Source organism: Eptatretus burgeri, chromosome 10, assembly GCF_056783735.1.
Source record: "Eptatretus burgeri isolate ZD-2024b chromosome 10, Ebu_testis_v1, whole genome shotgun sequence".
Lineage (NCBI taxonomy): Eukaryota > Metazoa > Chordata > Myxini > Myxiniformes > Myxinidae > Eptatretus > Eptatretus burgeri.
This window is the reverse complement of record NC_140970.1, coordinates 103,510,398-103,527,897: the sequence shown is the minus strand read 5'-3', so window position 1 is coordinate 103,527,897 and position 17,500 is coordinate 103,510,398. Positions and strand designations below refer to the sequence as shown.

Here is a 17,500-nt window from a genome sequence, read left to right as displayed (position 1 = left end):
GTCATGGGTCATGGTCAGGTGTCCAATCAAAGCAGGGATGTCTTGGTACCCGGTCATCACTGTCAGCAGTTATACGGTGGCAGTTCTAATTATGTCTCTTATTAATGATGTAACACAGGAGGAGGAGGAGATTGGGACCATACTCTGTGCAGAGCGTAAGTGCTGCTTTCGCAGTTTCCTTGACTATTGGGCACAATCCTGGACGGATCGCCACTCCGACACAGTACACCAGCATGCTGGCACTCATTTTGCCGACCTCGGAAGGATGACAGGCAGAGTCAACCCCACCTGGTATTAATTCAACAGCTGAGCGGGATTTGAACTCAGGACCCTAGGATCCAAAGCCTGCCACCCTAACTATTAAGTCAACACCAGGCATATGTAACACACCAGTACACAATCGCCACACAAAATACACCACACAAAGCAAATGCTGGCGAGAGTCTACAATCTCTGATTGCTCTTTCACTTGTTATTACATGTTGTATATGGCTCTGGGAATTGATTTTTATTCCCTCCTCTGTCCCCTTAAATTTGGTAACTTGAAGTTCCATTTCTGTAGGTGCAAAAATATATCACGATCATTAAGTGACTTATTTTTTACCTCGCCGAAGGAGAGGGGATTGCATTTCGGTGTGTGTGTGTGTGTGTGTGTGTGTGTGTGTGTGTGTGTGTGTGTGTGTGCGTGCGTGCGTGCGTGCGTGCGTGCGTGCGTGCGTGCGTGCGTGCGTGCGTGCGTGCGTGCGCGCGCGTGTTCGTTTGTCCGCACATAACTTTAGTGTTTTTTTCCGCGACCACTTGTCGAATCGAGAGGAAATTTTCACCATCGGAGCGACTACTCAAGTAGAATGTTTCATTGAAAATTATGATGTCATAGGTCACGTGGTGTGACAGCCATGTTGGAAAAACGGAAAAACTTTGGACCTCTGTATCTGAAAATGCACCAAGGTTAAAAATTGAAACTTGGCACGAAGCAAGTACTCTTGGGGAATAAGTGTGATATTTTGTTTTTAATGACGTTATAGGTACCTTCATTATGACATCATAGGTGCATATATAGAATTGGCAATCTGATCAGCATGAAAATTTGAGGGTCATCTTGGGATGAAATGGGATGAAGTAAATTAGCAGTTCTAGTTATGTCTATTATTAACTACGTAACACACCAGTATACAAGCACCACACAGAATACACAACACAACGACACAAACACCCCACAGCACAACTCCTGGCAAGGGTTTGCAATCTCTGATTGCTCTTTTCTTGTTTTCGTAAATGTCAAACTTCACCGTTCAACAGTAATCATTTTGTGGCACTTTTTTTGCTTCTTCTGTTTTTTAACCACAGTGGGAAAATCACAACAAGAGCATCCAGTTGGAGGAGCAGACATACCAATGCATCCAGGAGAAGATACAGGAACGTGTTATGAATAACCTGGGCACCTGGATTGATTGGCAATACCTACAGAATGCATCCAAGCTTCTTGCCAAGGTATTGAGATCTAAATAATTAGGGTACCAAGCCTTTAATGCTGGGTACTGCCAGCATTTATAAGGTGGCAGTTTTAGTTATAATAGTAATAGTCGTGGGAAGTAGTTTCACTGGTGCCAACACAGATGTAGAGGGGGTGTGGGGGTGAGGAGATGGTTGATGGAGGAATATTAAATTGTAAAACTTCAAAACAAGGAAAGAACATATGGGTAAGCGTAGAAAGGAGACCACTGACCTGTCTGCGATGTGATAGTGTTGGTCCCATAGACTCGGCTTCATCGTTCCAATGATCTTAAAGGCCTTGCTTTGCACAGCATCAAGCTGAGCAAGGTGTGAGGCAGGGGTGCCATCCCAGAGGGGACAGCCTTGTAGATGGATAAGAGTTCTGGTGTGCCAAGGAAGGACTGAACTTCTTTTGAGGAAGGTTTGAGTGACAACTTCTTCAAGAGAATTGTTAAGGAAGTAGATGGGAGGGTTAAGCAGGCAATTCTTTCAGAGTGACCGTGAGGGTGAGGTTTGTCAGGATTGAAAGGTATATTCCAAGTGTTTGACCAGCTTGTCTTTAAAATTTATTTTTTTTAAGGTCTGAAGAGAGGGATTAGGCTGCAGCCTGTTTGTCTGAGGAATGAGGAATGTCACTGAAGAGGATGGAGTCATCAGCAAATAGATGAAGGGGATTTTTCAGGGAGTCAGGGGGATCATTGATGAAGATCAAGAATAGGACTGGGCCCAGAACACTGCCTTGGGGCACTCCAGCCTTGACAAGGAGAGGAGATGAAAGGATTCCTTTGAGAGCCACATGTTGGTATGAGAGTAGAGGAAGTCAATAATCCATGTGTGGCATTTGCCTTGGATGCCAAAGGCAGAGAGTTGGGTAAGCAATGTGAAGTAGTCCTCAAAGGGGTTGTGATAGGAGGAGGAGGAGGAGTAGTAGTAGTAGTAGGAGTAGTAATTGGTTTATTCTCTGCTTCTCCATCCATGGAACTGCCTTTCAGAGGCTGTGCTATCCACCTTCTTCCTTCAAGGTTTCAGATAGGCAATGCTTCTTTGAATAGTTTTCAGTAAAATCTATATACATACTTACATATTTTCAAGTCTTTGTGCATTTATATGTTATTCTTTCATGGCCAAACCGTAGCATCTAGAAGCCCCATGTTTCGGGTGTAGGTACTTCAGAATCTGGGCATGGTTTTAAGCTACAGCACATTGGCATTGGCGTCCGTTTTGATGCCACCAAAGGCCACTAAAATGTGTATATTGGGAAGTGGGGTGAGGTCGTGCTGCCGCCGGCCCATAGGCAAAAGGTAACCAGCATGAGGCCAATAACTCCATTGCTTTTCAATGTCCAACACGTCCTGAAACCACTGCTGGGAAAAGCTCACCCAGCCGGGCAGAGCTGGGTATCCTCGCCCCACCAGACAGTGCTGGGTATCCCCTCATCTACCCCCGGGCAGTGTTGGGTAGCTCCTGATAGTATTGAATAAGCAGGTATAACACCACACTGCCTGCTTTGGGGTTCGATGACTGAATAATTTCCCACTGTGGATCAGGAAACTGAAGATTCCCAGCATTGTGTGCAGATATCAACTGGTGGAAATCTATTTTCTTTTGATTGTCCTTGTGTTGCAGTGTCGCTACACGATGCAATACACCTACCCTTATGCTTATTACATGGAAGCTGGCCCACGCAAGAAGCTGGTAAGTTTGATTTGATTTGATATTTATATCCCACTGATGGTATGTGCATCTAATTAACATGACATTGTTTTATGTAAAGTTTTTTTTTTTAATATTATTACTGGCAGTAGTAATCGTAGTAGTAGGACGATTACTACTACTACTATGACTACTACTATGACTACTACTATGAAAACAAGATAAAGAGCAATCAGAGATTGCAGACCCTCGCCAGGACTTGTTTAGTGTAGTGTTTGTGTAGTTTTCTGTGGCATTTGTGTACTGGTGTGTTATGTAATTAATAAGAGACAAAACTATAGCTTCCACTTTCTCACTGCTGGCAGTGATGACCAGGTCCCAAGACGTCCCGCTTTGATTGGACACCTGGCCCTGACACATGGCGTTTATTATTGTTCAATTGAATATGGAATAGGATTAAAATTAATTCATTTCACATCAAATGGAAGACCAAATAGGTACAATTCTGCATTGGAGTAATCAGAAGGAACCCAAACAAGCAAAAACCAAAGATGAAGTCATCAGGGGGAACCTGGATAGGATTCAGGTTTCAGATGCTGCTCCTCCACCCTCAAATTCATACAGGCACAGCCAAGTAAGCCTCATTCAATAAAAAATCTATATTCTGGCTGCCAGACCATGTGTCCGATTGGGTTGAAATGTAAAACATATATTCCCCATCACTACTATATCATAATTGTGAAGTTTCACATCAATTGATGAAGCAGTTCAAGAGAAATAATTTTTCACTCAATCCAATATGGCTGCCAGACCATGTGTTGTATCAATTAATCGTGAATTCCCTGATATCCCCAAGGCTTGGGGAACATTTTTGTGAAGTTTCCCCTGGATCTGTCCAGCCGTTCTGGAGAAGAAGATTTTTTTATAGGTTTTCGGGTAAATCCAATATGGCTGCTAAACCAATGCGACCTATGACGTCATATTGTGAACCTTTTGTTCTGTTCCTCATGGATAGGCGGTCATACACGTAAAGGTTCGCTTCGATCTGTTCAGCCACTTCAAGGAAGATTTTTGAAGGGGTTTAAAAAGAATTTTTTTAAACAATATGGCTGCCAAATCACGTGACCAATGATGTCATCAATTTTTTTCCCGTGGACCATTTTATCCCTCGATGACGCTCAAAAATTTTCTTACTGGTCAGATGTAGCTTTCTACACATGCAATGATGACGTCATAATGAATGCACCTTTGACGTCATTAGAAAATCACACTTATTCCCCATGAGGAGTACTTACGTGCCAAGTTTCAATTTTTTCCTTCATTGGTGTGGTTTCACAGATTGAGGTACAAACTTTTTCTGTTTTTTCAAAATGGCTGCCACACCACGTGACCTGTGACATCATAATTATCACTAAAACATTGTACATGAGTAGTCGCTCCTTTGGTGAAAATTTGAATCTCAATCCAACAAGCGGTTGCAGAGAAAAACATGAAAGTAATGTGTAGACATGCAAACAGACAGACAGACAAACAAACGAACCCAAATGCAACATCCTCTCCTTCGGCGAGGGTAATTATATAAATGACAATTTTCCCATTTTAGGGTGTTGGTCATCTGATGGGCCCCTCGCCACTCATTCCTGTCAAAAGCATCCTCCTCCATTACCCCCAACAATCGCACGTCTCCACTGATCACGTCCTTCCATGTCTTTTTCGGTCTACCTCTGGTCTATTCCCCTCAACGACTGAACTTGTGACTTTCTTTACAGACTCCCCTTCTCTCATTCTCGCCACATGCCCAAACCATCTTGGTCTTCTATTTTTCAACTCTTCCTCAGTACTATTAGGTTTGAGCCTCTTTCTTACAGTATGTCCACACTACTCTGCTTATCCTTTCGTGTGGAAGTCTTCTTTTATCAACCCTCACCCCATTGTCTTTCTCTTTTGCTCCGACGAAGGCCAAGGCCCAAAACATCAGCTTAATTTTTATCCACGGCAGATCAATTACAATAAGGTATTTTATTACCTCCTCCACCTAAGGTGGACGGAGGTTATGTTTTCACATCGATTTATTTGGCTGTCTGTGAGCAGGATATGTCAAAAAGTTATGGAAGGATTCAGCCGAAACTTGGACAGGTTGTGTGTGTAACAAAGAAGAGTCGATTACCAATTATTTTAGAAACTGCCATAGGTGGACTGACAATTTGCTGTCGGTCTGTATGAAATTCAGCCTGAAGCCAGATATTCGCAAAGTTACTGCTTTGGCATTTTGCATTTCCACACCAGATCGATTCATGGTAATGGAAACTGGCTTTAAACTTGACATTTGTTTGCCAGGAGTGGAATTTTGGACTCTGGTTCAAATCTCACATAGACATTTGCTATTCAGACTTCCCTCGAGAAAATTTGAATTGTTTTTTTTGCACAAAAACTCATTTGGTCGATTTTTATTTTATTTTATTTTTTAATTAAGATTTTTTTTCTGAATGGAAGTGTGCACACAATGGTGGATAGGTTGGTGTGTGAGAGTGAACGTGATGTCTGTGGGTAGAGTGTAGTGCAGAGATTAGTTTTGGGTCCTCCCCAACCCATAATTTCACGGAGAGTCCCTCCATCTCTGGGTTTGAAGGCGTGGCCCTGGGGGAGGCGGGGGGGGGGGAGGTTCACGGTCGTGGTGAGAGACTAAACATAACAGCATTTCCCGTTTTGGCGACACTTCATTGAAGCTTAAATTTTGTTTTGCACTTTATTCCAAACAGCAGTGATTAATGCCTGCAAAAAATGGTAGTCTTAAAATATTTTTTGAAAAATGAGATAATTTTTTTTTGTTTCCTTCCCTCATGCCCGGACATAGCTGTGTGCTGGCCCTTATTCTCTCCATCTTTGTTCTTGGATACCATGATTACATGATGAATTTTGTTTCAATTTGTTTTTCAGGGGAAAATGTTTTTCTATGTTTATGCATTTGTTTCTGTTTTGGTAGTTTGAATACCAGCAGGCTCAGCTTGAAGCAGAGATAGAAAACCTGTCTTGGAAGGTGGAACGAGCCGACAGCTATGACCGAGGGGTAATGCACACTCACTGATACATCAAAATAACACTTGCGCATACAGGCTGCTGTCATATGCTTGGTTTGAGTTTAATGATTGAGGTGAAACTGATATGACTGATATGAGTTGTATATATTTTGAGGCAGCATACTAATGCCATAAGAACAGAGATGCTTTACTTTGGGTGCATGGATAGTAAATCGCACATGAATAATAAATGTCTATATTCACTACATTGCCAAAAGTATGTGGATACCTGCTCGTCCAACATCTCATTCCAAAATCATGGGCATTAATGTGGAGTTGGTCCCCCCTTTGCTGCTATAACAGCCTCCACTCTTCTGGGAAGGTTTTCCACAAGATGTTGGAACATTGCTGTGGGGATTTGCTTCCATTCAGTCACAAGAGCATTGGTGAGGTCAGGTACTGATGGGCGATTAGGTCTGGCTCGCAGTCTATATATAAATGAAAAAAATATATACAGGTGTGTGACCCGAGCCAATGGGGAAGCACGGTAGTTTTGAAAGCTGATGGACATCGAAGCTGATGCACGAGGAAAAATCACAGAATGGTCGGAAAATATAAATAAATGAAAATAAATAAATGAGAAATCAAATGCAGGTGAGAGATCCGAGACAATGGGGAGGCACGGTTCGTATGCTCACACAATGTGTTATATATATATATATATATATATATATATATATATATATATATATATATATATATATATATATATATATATATATATATATATATATATATATATATATATATATATATATATATATATATATATATATATATATATATATGTATATATATATATATATATGTATATATATATATATATATATATTGTTACGGCTGTGGAAATTTGCAGAGCACCATATAGGTCCTTAGTTCAGTTATGCCGATAAGTTTGTGTTCAGATAGATTTCCCCACCGTTGTCTAATGGGAATTATTCTTGTAACAGGGCTGTGAATCTTCAGGTAGCCGTTTTTCTTTTGCTATCGTTATTTTGGACCAACCACAACCCCAACCACCAACCACAACACCAACCGCCTTTCAAACCACCCCAACCACACCCGCATCTCAACAAACCATGCCATCCTCACCACTTCACCCACAACCGCCAACATCACCTAACCACCTTCTCCACAACCACCAACATCGCTCTCATCAACCACCTTCCCCACACTGCCAACACCACCTAACCACCTTCTCCACAACCGCACTACAATCCTCTCCACATCAAAGAACGTCTCTACCATGGATGCTCGTCGGGAAAGGAAACAAAGGCGAAGAAAGAAGTTCCGATAACACCTGGGAATTCCCCTCCCCCTTTCCTTCTTTTCCCGCGCGCCGGGATGGGGGAGGGGCAGATCGAGTCAGGGGTCAAAGGTAATGTAAAGTGGGGGCCTGATTTTGGGCGGAAAATGGCCCAGCGCCCCACCCCCTTGGGGCCACAGCAACGGATTCTTCTTCCCCCGCGGGCCACGAAGGGAGGGGCGGGAGCGTTGGAGATAAAAGCGCGCGCTGAATGCAGCGTGGAGAGAAGCGAGTGGAAGTCGTCGAGTGAAGGGAAGCGGGTGGTTGTCGAGTTGGGTCTGCTGAGGGTCAGTCGGTCTGTCTCGGGGACGTGCATGGTGGAGTTGTGAGCAGTCATTTGGAGCCGCGCTGGAGCCTGGAGGTCTGGGCTCTGTCGCGAGTCAGTCGGTGAGGAGCTGGAAACGGACCATCGAGGATCGCCCAAGCAAGTCACCACGAGGGTGGAGGTAACCTGCGGCAGCCTCTTGGAGCTCCTTCGGTCAAGCAAGCTCCTTGGACATAACGACCCTAAGGGGTCCCGTCTACCCCCTTGTCTATGAGGGGATTTTTCCCTGCTTTTCTTTGTGTGGAAGTTGTGGCGCCGTGTCCCGATAAGTCGAACTGTTGATAAGTGTACATAATAAATAGACGGTGGTAGCTCTTTGCCTTGCTCGCGTCTTGTCCCGTCCCACATTCATCACAAATTAACTGCATGCGAGTTTCACCCATTCATTGCATGATTGTATACGTGTAAATAATAAATGTGCTTGTTGAAATGTACCCTGTTCGTTGCGTCCTTTTCCCATTGAAATGCCATATTGCGATCGGAATATAGTTGGTTGTTGAATACCGATAAGAGAATCAGGTCCAATGAGGCCTGGCGATAATGCACTGCTCGGTTATCCCAGAACGGATGAACTGCTTAAGCGGTTCGTGTCCAAGCAGGCCTTCGTTGAGGTACGGTCTCTCGGTAGTCTGCCTGCGCGAATAATTAGGTATATCGACAATTCGGCGATTGACCCTGTCGCGCGCGGGTAGAATATTGACTCGGCCGTGGTGTGCGCTTGGAGCACACCCATGACTGGTTTTTGGCATTGTTCCGGAAAGTCGCGACTGAATTGTCCATCCGGTGGGCGTACGGCCGCGATTTGGCTAAAAGCGGCTGTCCGCACGCCGCCGGTTGGAGAATTCGTAACAATATATATATATATATATGTATGTATATGTATATATATATATATATATATGTATATGTATATATATATATATATATATATATGTATATGTATATATATATATATATGTATATGTATATATATATATATATATATGTATATGTATATATATATATATGTATATATATATATAAGTATATGTATATATATATATATATATGTATATGTATATATACATATATATATGTATATGTATATATATATATATATGTATATGTATATATATATATATATATATATATATATATATATATATTATGTGTGCACAGTCATGCGCCACTTAACGACGGGGTTACGTTCTGAGAAACGCGTCGTGAAGCGACGTTGTCGTTGTGCGAACATAATTTTTTTTGTTGTTTTCGTTTTCGAACATCGTACTTACGCAAACCTAGACACCTAGGCTATATGGTATAGCCTATTTTCGTTTTTGAACATCGTACTTACACAAACCTAGACACCTCGGCTATATTGTATAGCCTATTTTTGTTTTCGAACATCTTACACAAACCTAGACACCTAGGCTATATGGTTTCCAGGTCAATCACTCAACGTGACCTCTTTCTGGCAATATCAGCAGTGGATTTTGTATGCTTAAGGTCCATGATGAACAAAACAACACGAGATTAAATCAAGCACACGGAAAAATGATGCAATCAAGAGACGCGGTAAACACGAGATGTACAGTAGAACAATGCTGCATGACACGGCATACTGTTTTACAGCAAACTTTTTTTTATAAGTGGAAAGAGGACACTCTAAAATAACGATAAAAAGTACAGTATAGTAAATACATAAACCAGTAACATCGTTGTTTATTATCATAATCAAGTATTTTGTAATGTACAGTGCACATAATTGTATGTGCTATTTTTATATGTCTGGCAGCGCTACGTCGGCTACATCACTCAGCGATATGTGTGTGTATGTGTGTGTGTGTGCTTGGCACCTTAGAGGGTTTGAGAACTGTATATTTATTGGAATGGTCTGTGTTTTTCCCCACGCCCGATCCCACAGCATCCCGTCGAATCGCCCCGGATCCCTCTTCTTGCCGAGTCTTGTTAATTCTGGGTAATAATAAAAACAAATAAATATCATCAACTCAGTGAAAAGCGACTCGTGCCACCTTCCTCGTCCCGTTTGCGGTAGAGCGATTAGAACCGCCATGTTCGGGTTATAAACAAATAAATCGCCTCCATCGTTTCGGCTCATTCTACGTTGGCGGGACTGTTCAAGTCCCGTGGACGTCACATTGGTGTCAGGGTGTTGGATGTTCGAACCCCTCTAAATTATATACCAGGATTAAAATCTCGCCACGAATTGGAATATAAAATTATTACAGAAAAGCGCGCGAGCGCGGGAAAATTTTGGCGGGATTTTTCAAATTTAAATTAATTGGCGGCAAACGGGACTTCTGCACCATGGCGGATGTGCAGATGTTTGAGGAGGAAGGCCACGTGTCTGGCAGCGAGTCGGGGGAAGGAGGGAGAGACGGGGGTAGGATTGGAACCTCCCCCATTCCAAGCGTGGACCGTGCTTCATTGCCCGTAACGGGGCCGGCAGTGCCGGAAACCGGTGCGATGACGATCCAGACACTGTTGGAACGTTTAATAGGGGACATGACGGTACAAATGGCAAATCAGTTCGTGACACAGAGGGCAGAAATGACAGCACAAATGGAAAATCAATTCGTGACACAGAGGGCAGAAATGACGGCACAGAGGGCAGAAATGACGGCACAGAGGGCAGAGATGGCGGATCGATTGGGGGTAATGGGGGTACAGTTGGGTGCACGGATTGATTTTAATGAGGGATGAATTGGGGGAAAAGATGGAGAAAATGAAAACTGAGATGCAGGAGTGTGTGGATGTTAAATTGGGAGAAATACAAAGTAAATTCGAGGATAGATTGGAGGAAACAAAGGTAGAAATTACATTGGAGGGGGAAAATATACGGAAAAAATTGGTAGATAAAATTGATGCAACGAACATTCGGGTTGATAAAGTGGATGAAAGCCTGGAACGTCATCGTGCCTGTGTGGATGCTCGTATGCAGCTGCAAGTAGAAGAGTGGGGAGAGCTGAGGAAGCAAGGGATGAATTTGGCGGAGGAGGTAAAAGGATTGGAGGCTCGTTTGGACGAACAAGATAAAATTATGAGCCAAGATGAAGTCTTGGATAAAGGCCTGGTAGAGCCGTCTTTTGTAAGTAGAGTGTCCGGGTTGGTTGAGGAGCAGCTACAAACTCGCGACGGAGCCTTGGAGGAGGTTGTGCGGGCCCAGAAGATCCTGCGGGAAGAGGTGAATCGGTCCATTCAACGTTTGGAACAGGAGGCAAAATTGACCCATGAGACCCTCACCACAAAACATCTTTGGCCACAGTGGGCTCCGAAATTGGATACGCAGCCACAAGGGTGTTTGATCCCTGGGCTGGATTCGGACAAGGGAGAAACTGAGAAGCGGGCCACCGTAAAAGTGATCCCCCTGGTAAATTTTGACGGGTCAGGTTGCGTTGAAGCTTTTCTGACGCAATTTGAGTGCATTTCCCGACTAAACGGGTGGAATGAGCAGGAACGTACAGGGAATTTGGTGGCAACGTTGCGGGGACCAGCCGCAGACGTGTTAAACGTGATCGCGGAGGGGATGTTGACCAGCTCCCACATTTGCGAGGCGTTGAGCCATCGGTTTGGGTTCGCGGCAAACTGTGATCTGGTGCGGGCCCAGCTCCAGCACCGCAGATTAAAGCCGGGTGAGACAGTGCAGGAGCTGGCACAGGACATTTACCAATCAGTCAGAATCGCGTATCGGGACCTTACAGTGGAGGCATGGGACAGACTGGCACTAGAGAAATTTTTAGCTGCTCTCCCTGACCCTGAGGTCCGAGCGCTAGTGGAGTTACAGGATCCACCCACCGTTCACCGAGCGGCCGAGTGCGCGGCCAGGCTGGCCTCGTGGAGTCGGCCGGGTCCGGTTCCAGAGAGGCCATCGGTGACGATCCGACAGGCGGAGATCCAGGATCAAGGAGAGGGGCTGGGAGAAATTGGCATTACCCAAATGTTTCAGGAAATTTGCCAGAAACTGTCGAGTTTGATAAAGGGTAATCCGGTAGTTCGTGCGCCAAAGCGGCGGGGTCCAGCCCAGCCAATAGAGCAATTTGATTATGGCTGAGGGGGTCCGGAACCAGAAGAGACATTTCACCGATACTCACGGGGGCCTTTTATGGGGAGTTGTTTCCGGTGCGGGCGAAGAGGACACATGCAACGATATTGCCGGTACCCGGCGATGGAGGGACCCTCCAATAGACTTTTAGACTCGGAGAGGGTGAATCCTCCTGCTGAACCGCCAGGTCTATCCGAGATGCCCTTACCAAGGTCGAGTCCAGAGATCACTGTCGGGGGTCGGGGAAACTAGATCGGGCTGAGCATACAGGGCCATGCTTGGCTGGTGAGATTGTGGCGAAGTGCCCTCCCTTGGTGAAAATAGTGAATTGTGGGAAAATTGGTGTGGGGAATTTGCGGGTAAGGGTAAAGATAGAGGGAGAGTTTTGTGAAGCAGTGGTGGACACGGGTGCAAGTGATACCGTTATTAGCCCGCTCGTGTTGGACCAAAGTGTGGGAGGTTGGGACAAAATCGATAGACTAGCAGGACACAGTCTCCAACTAGCTACGGGAGCAACGACTCCGATAATGGGTCGTGGGGTTGTGAGGATGGAGTTGGGCAGCCTCGAGGTCGATGCGGTGGTGTGGGTGGCAGAAGTGTGTGACCGATGCCTTCTGGGGTTGAGTTTCCTTGTGGAACATGACTGCCAACTAGACCTGGGGCGGGGTCACATGTGGCTAGGGACTGAAAAGCTACGGTTGGAGGGACTGGGGGAAGTCGAGGAGGCGCAGGGGGCGCGACTGGAGATGTCGCGCACCGTGACCGTGGCCCCCAGGTCTGAGACCGTGGTGTTGGCCCGGATATCGGCAAGGACCAATCACATGGGCCAGCTCGGGATGGTGGAGCCGTGGAGCTCGGGGGAAACTGCAGGATTGATGGTGGGTCGTACACTCGTGGATACACATCAGCCCATGGTAGTGGTTCGGTTGCTCAACCTGTCTGACAGCCCTCACACAGTGAGGGGCGGAGCTGTTATAGCAAAGTGTAGCAGTGTAGTGGAGATCACCGGAGGGGACGGAACCACAGACTCGCCAGGTCAGCCGGAGTCGGGGCAAAATTTTGGAAAAACAAATTGGCCAGAGGGAGTAAGGGACATGGTAAACCGAGCAGAACAGGGGTTAACAGTGGACCAGGTAAGGTCATTGCACAATTTGGTTGGTGCTAATTTGGATGTATTCTCTCTCTCTCTCCCGAGGATTTTGGACGCACGAGTCTAGTCAGGCACCAAATTGACACTGGCGAGGCTCGACCTGTTCGACAGCCTGCACGACGTCTACCTCTTGCAAAGAGGGTTGAGGCTGAAAAACAGGTGGAAAAGATGAAGGAGGCTGGAATTATTGAGCCCTCGGTAAGTCCTTGGGTGTCACCCATTGTGTTGGTGAGAAATAAGGACGGGACCATTCGGTTCTGAGTGGATTATCGCCAACTCAATCAAGTGACGCTCAAAGACTCGTATCCCCTGCCACGTATTGATGATACACTCGATGCCATTTCCGGCTCAAAATGGTTCACTACATTGGATTTGAAGAGTGGCTACTGGCAGGTGGAAATGGACCTACAAGGGAGAGAGAAAACAGCATTTACCACAGGGAAGGGCCTCTGGCAGTTTGTCGTCATGCCTTTCGGATTGTGCAATGCCCCCGCCACATTTGAACGTCTGATGGAACGCGTTTTGATTGGGCTGCCTTGGCAAACATGCCTGATCTATTTAGACGACGTTCTTGTCCACGCTCCCACATTTGAGCAGGCTGCCAAAAATTTGGTGGAGGTTTTCAGGCGATTGAGGGGGGCCGGGTTAAAACTGAACCCTGGGAAATGCGAAATTTTTAGGAAAGAGGTCGTTTATCTGGGTCACGTGGTGAATGAAAGCGGTGTGGCCACAGACCCAATGAAGGCAGTGGCAGTAAAAGAGTGGCCCACCCCCAGAAATGTAAGAGAGGTCAGAGGATTTTTGGGCCTCTGTTCTTCCGATAGGAAATTTGTGGAAAATTTTGCAAGTATTGCAAGACCATTGCACCAATTGACAGAGAAGGGAGCTAAATTTGTGTGGTCAGAAAACTGCACTAAAGCATTCAATCACCTAAAACAACGTCTGATAGAAGCCCCAGTTTTGGCGTATCCGGCCGAGACTGGCCAGTTCATCCTTGACACGGATGCTAGTCAGGGAGGATTGGGGGCGGTCCTGTCTCAAGTCCAACAAGGTGTCGAACGAGTGATTGCCTATTATAGTAGGGCTCTGTCAAAGCCCGAGCGAAATTATTGCGTCACTCGCAAATAATTATTGGCCTTGCTGTCTGCAGTTGGACACTTTCATCCTTACCTGTACGGGAGGGAATTTGTGATCCGGGTTGATCATGCCTCCTTGCAATGGCTTCTTCGGTTCAAGGAGCCGGAGGGCCAAATTGCAAGGTGGCTTGAGAAACTGCAGCAGTACAATTTTGTTGTGCAACATCGGCCCGGCAAAACACATGCCAACGCAGATGCTCTCTCTCGGCGACCTTGTTGGCAGCACCAATGCAAATTTTGTGAACGTCAAGAGAATAGGGATTTGATTGGGCAGGAACAAATTGATGCATGCCTATGTGCCGCCCGAGTAACCCGTCGGACTCTGCCACAACCACCTCCTGAATTTGGTAGTGTCGATTGGAAAAAGGAACAGAAGGAGGACCCTGTTTTGAGCCACCTCTGTAATTGGCTTGAGGGTGGAAAACGGCCTGCGTGGGAAGAAATTGCTTCGCTTGGGGCGCAGGTGAAGGCGTATTGGGCACAATGGCAGATGCTCCAGCTGAAGGATGGCATTTTGTACCGGGAGTGGGAATTAACAACGAGTGAAAATGCTTCCTGGTTGTTGGTGGTACCTTCGAAATTGAGAGAACAGGTGATGGGGCTTGTACATGGAACACGAACGATGGGACACTTAGGTGTAACCAAAACACTAGCGAAATTGAGGCAGAGATTCTATTGGGTGAACTCGGGCAGCGACATCCAAAAATGGGTACGTTGGTGCGACCTCTGCTGGGGGAAGAAAACACCACCATGCGCACGTAAGGCCCCCCTCCAAATTTATAATGTAGGAGCACCACTTGAGAGGGTAGCGGTTGATGTGGTCGGGCCCCTACCCACCACCCACCGAGGCAACAAGTATATTCTGGTGGCAATGGACTACTTTACCAGATGGCCGGAGGCCTATGCATTGCCCAATCAGGAAGCACGGCTGGTTGCCCAAGCACTAGTGGAGGGATTCTTCACCCGTTTTGGAACTCCGAGGGAGCTGCACACAGACCAGGGCCGGAACTTCGAGTCCGAACTCCTACGTTCAGTGTGCGAGCTCCTCCAAATTCACAAGACTCGGACCACTCCTCTAAGGCCACAGTCGGATGGGATGGTGGAGAGGTTTAATAAAACCCTGCTTACCCAGTTAGCTCTCTTTACCTCCCAGAATCAGCAGGACTGGGACGAACATCTCCCCTTTGTCCTGATGGCATACAGGACTGCGCAGCATGAGGCCATGCGCTGCACCCCTGCCTTGCTGATGTTTGGTCGGGAGATGCGGGTCCCTGTTGATTTGTGGCTGGGCGTGACACCTGAAACCCCAACATGGACCTCGGCGGAGGGTTATGCTTCCAAAATGCGTAAGAGCATAGAGAAAGCTCATGACTTTGCGAGGGAGCGAATAGGTTTGGCTTCCTCGCGTGCTAAATTGAGGTATGACTCTCGGACACACGCCCCCCGATTCCTCCCTGGAGACCTCATTTGGCTCTTCCAGCCACAGAGGAGGAAGGGTGTGTGCCCGAAACTCACCCCCCCCCCTGGAAGGGCCCCGGTGTGATACTCCGACAGGTAACCGATGTAGTTTTTAAAATCCAGATGGGCCGCCACGCACTCCCACAGATTGTCCATTGTGACCGATTGAGCTCTTACATGGGTCGGGATATTCCGGATTGGATAGAGCGTGTGAGGGGAAGATTGGCCGCTTCTGTGCGGGAGCTTGGGCCCGGGCAGCCTCCTGCCCCATGTGCTGAAGGTGAGGGTTTGTGAGTTCTGCTGGGTTTTAGAGTGACAATCGGGACAGTGGGTAATTGGAAACAAAGCGGGCACGAGTGGCTGTCCAATGGCTGGTGCGTGGATCGGGTGAGAAGTGCTGTGTGAGTTGTTTTAAGTGAAGAAGTGAAATGTATGGTGCACACATTGTTTTTTATTGGGCATGGTGTGGTAACAGGGAAGGTCATGGTCGGTGAAGTGTTAGAAATGCAGATGTCACATGTAAGGCCGATGGGGTGGGGGAGTCATGTGGGTTTTGTGGGTGGGGATGATGTGCTTGTCCACAGGGATTGCTGAAGCTCACGGTGAGCGGGAATTGCGACCCCCTTCAAGGCGATTCACCACCTGGTGGCTAATGGTGACAGTGTCTGGAGGCAACTGGGAGAGGGTCTGGTTGGGCGACCAAGGCGGGTAGGACCTTGGCGGCCCAGGAAGGCCAGAGGAGCCAGTGAGACCCCTTCCAGAGTGTTGTACGGGATTAGAGCTGATGGCTACCAGGGGGGAGGGAATCAAAGGGAGCGGGGCGGAGAAACGTCCGGGTTGGACTAAAGCTTACCTGTGGGCATGGTTGCACCTGAGATGCCCCCATCATCTTGTGGTAACCCACCCCACGGCCACGACGGGATTCAACCTGCATGATTAAAATGAGGACCATGACCTAGAAATGTGATGATGACCATGGTGTGAGTGTTGTGAAGATGTATGAGTCCCACTCGATCCCGCACAACTTGACAGGTGCAGCAAGGGCATGATGTCCGCATAATTTTGGGGCAAGCAAATTTGAAAATTGGCTCCCCAGGTAACGCTGGGTCTATTAGCATCCACTGGGGGAGGCGGTCAAGTGTAAATATCCTGTGAATAGTGTCGTTAAGGCTTAGAGTAAGAATGTAAAGTATAAGTGTTGTGTTTTTGTGGAACCTTTTGTTTCCCCTCCCCAGATCACTGGAAGAGTGCTGGGCAAGAGCGATGATCCAGAGGATGGAGTGCAACTTCGCTCAGTGCTCTCATGTGATAAAATAAAAAAAACAAAAAAAAAAACGAATGATTGTTTAGGCGAGGATAAGGCCATAAGGGGGTAGTACATTAAGCAGGATAGGTAAGTTAGCTGCGACTCGCTGCCCATTGCCCCTCCTACTTTATTTCGTTAGGTTAATTAGGTGTGAGTCAGTAAGTGTTAAGGCTGGTATGGTAGCGCCTGTGATATACCTTGCAGGAGCTGCGGTACCAGAGGAGGGGGCAGTGTTACGTTTGAGGGGGGGGTATGCATTCAAAGGGTAATTAGGATGTTTAATTAGGTATGCCATGCTGTTCGAGTTTACCAGGATCTCGATGTAATAAGTAGTAATTCAGTGGTGATAAGTTGTCTAGTAAATGTTCATTTCTTCAAGGGGGAAATGATAAATGTCACGTAATTAGATAGGGACACGGGATAGGGTAAGTGTGTCTGCGTAAACCCCTTTTGGTATTCTCTGAAGACTGGCCGTGACGTCACAGGACAGTTCAACGGATGGCTCCGCCCCGTGATCACGATTGGCGGAAGGCGATGGCGGTGGGCCAATAAA

At 46.5% G+C, this 17,500-nt stretch overlaps 1 protein-coding gene across 5 annotated transcripts in view; it reads left to right on the top strand.

Moving 5' to 3' along the window:
• The window catches only part of ARIH2 (ariadne RBR E3 ubiquitin protein ligase 2), a 155,751-nt gene that overhangs the window by 123,197 nt on the left and 15,054 nt on the right, over nucleotides 1–17,500 (top strand). For all 5 annotated transcript variants that reach the window (XM_085899761.1, XM_085899763.1, XM_085899760.1 and 2 more), the window contains 3 exons: nucleotides 1,348–1,491; nucleotides 3,121–3,189; nucleotides 6,131–6,214. In XM_085899761.1, coding sequence (XP_085755887.1) covers nucleotides 1,348–1,491; nucleotides 3,121–3,189; nucleotides 6,131–6,214 — 297 coding nt within the window. The remainder of the gene's footprint in view (nucleotides 1–1,347; nucleotides 1,492–3,120; nucleotides 3,190–6,130; nucleotides 6,215–17,500) is intronic.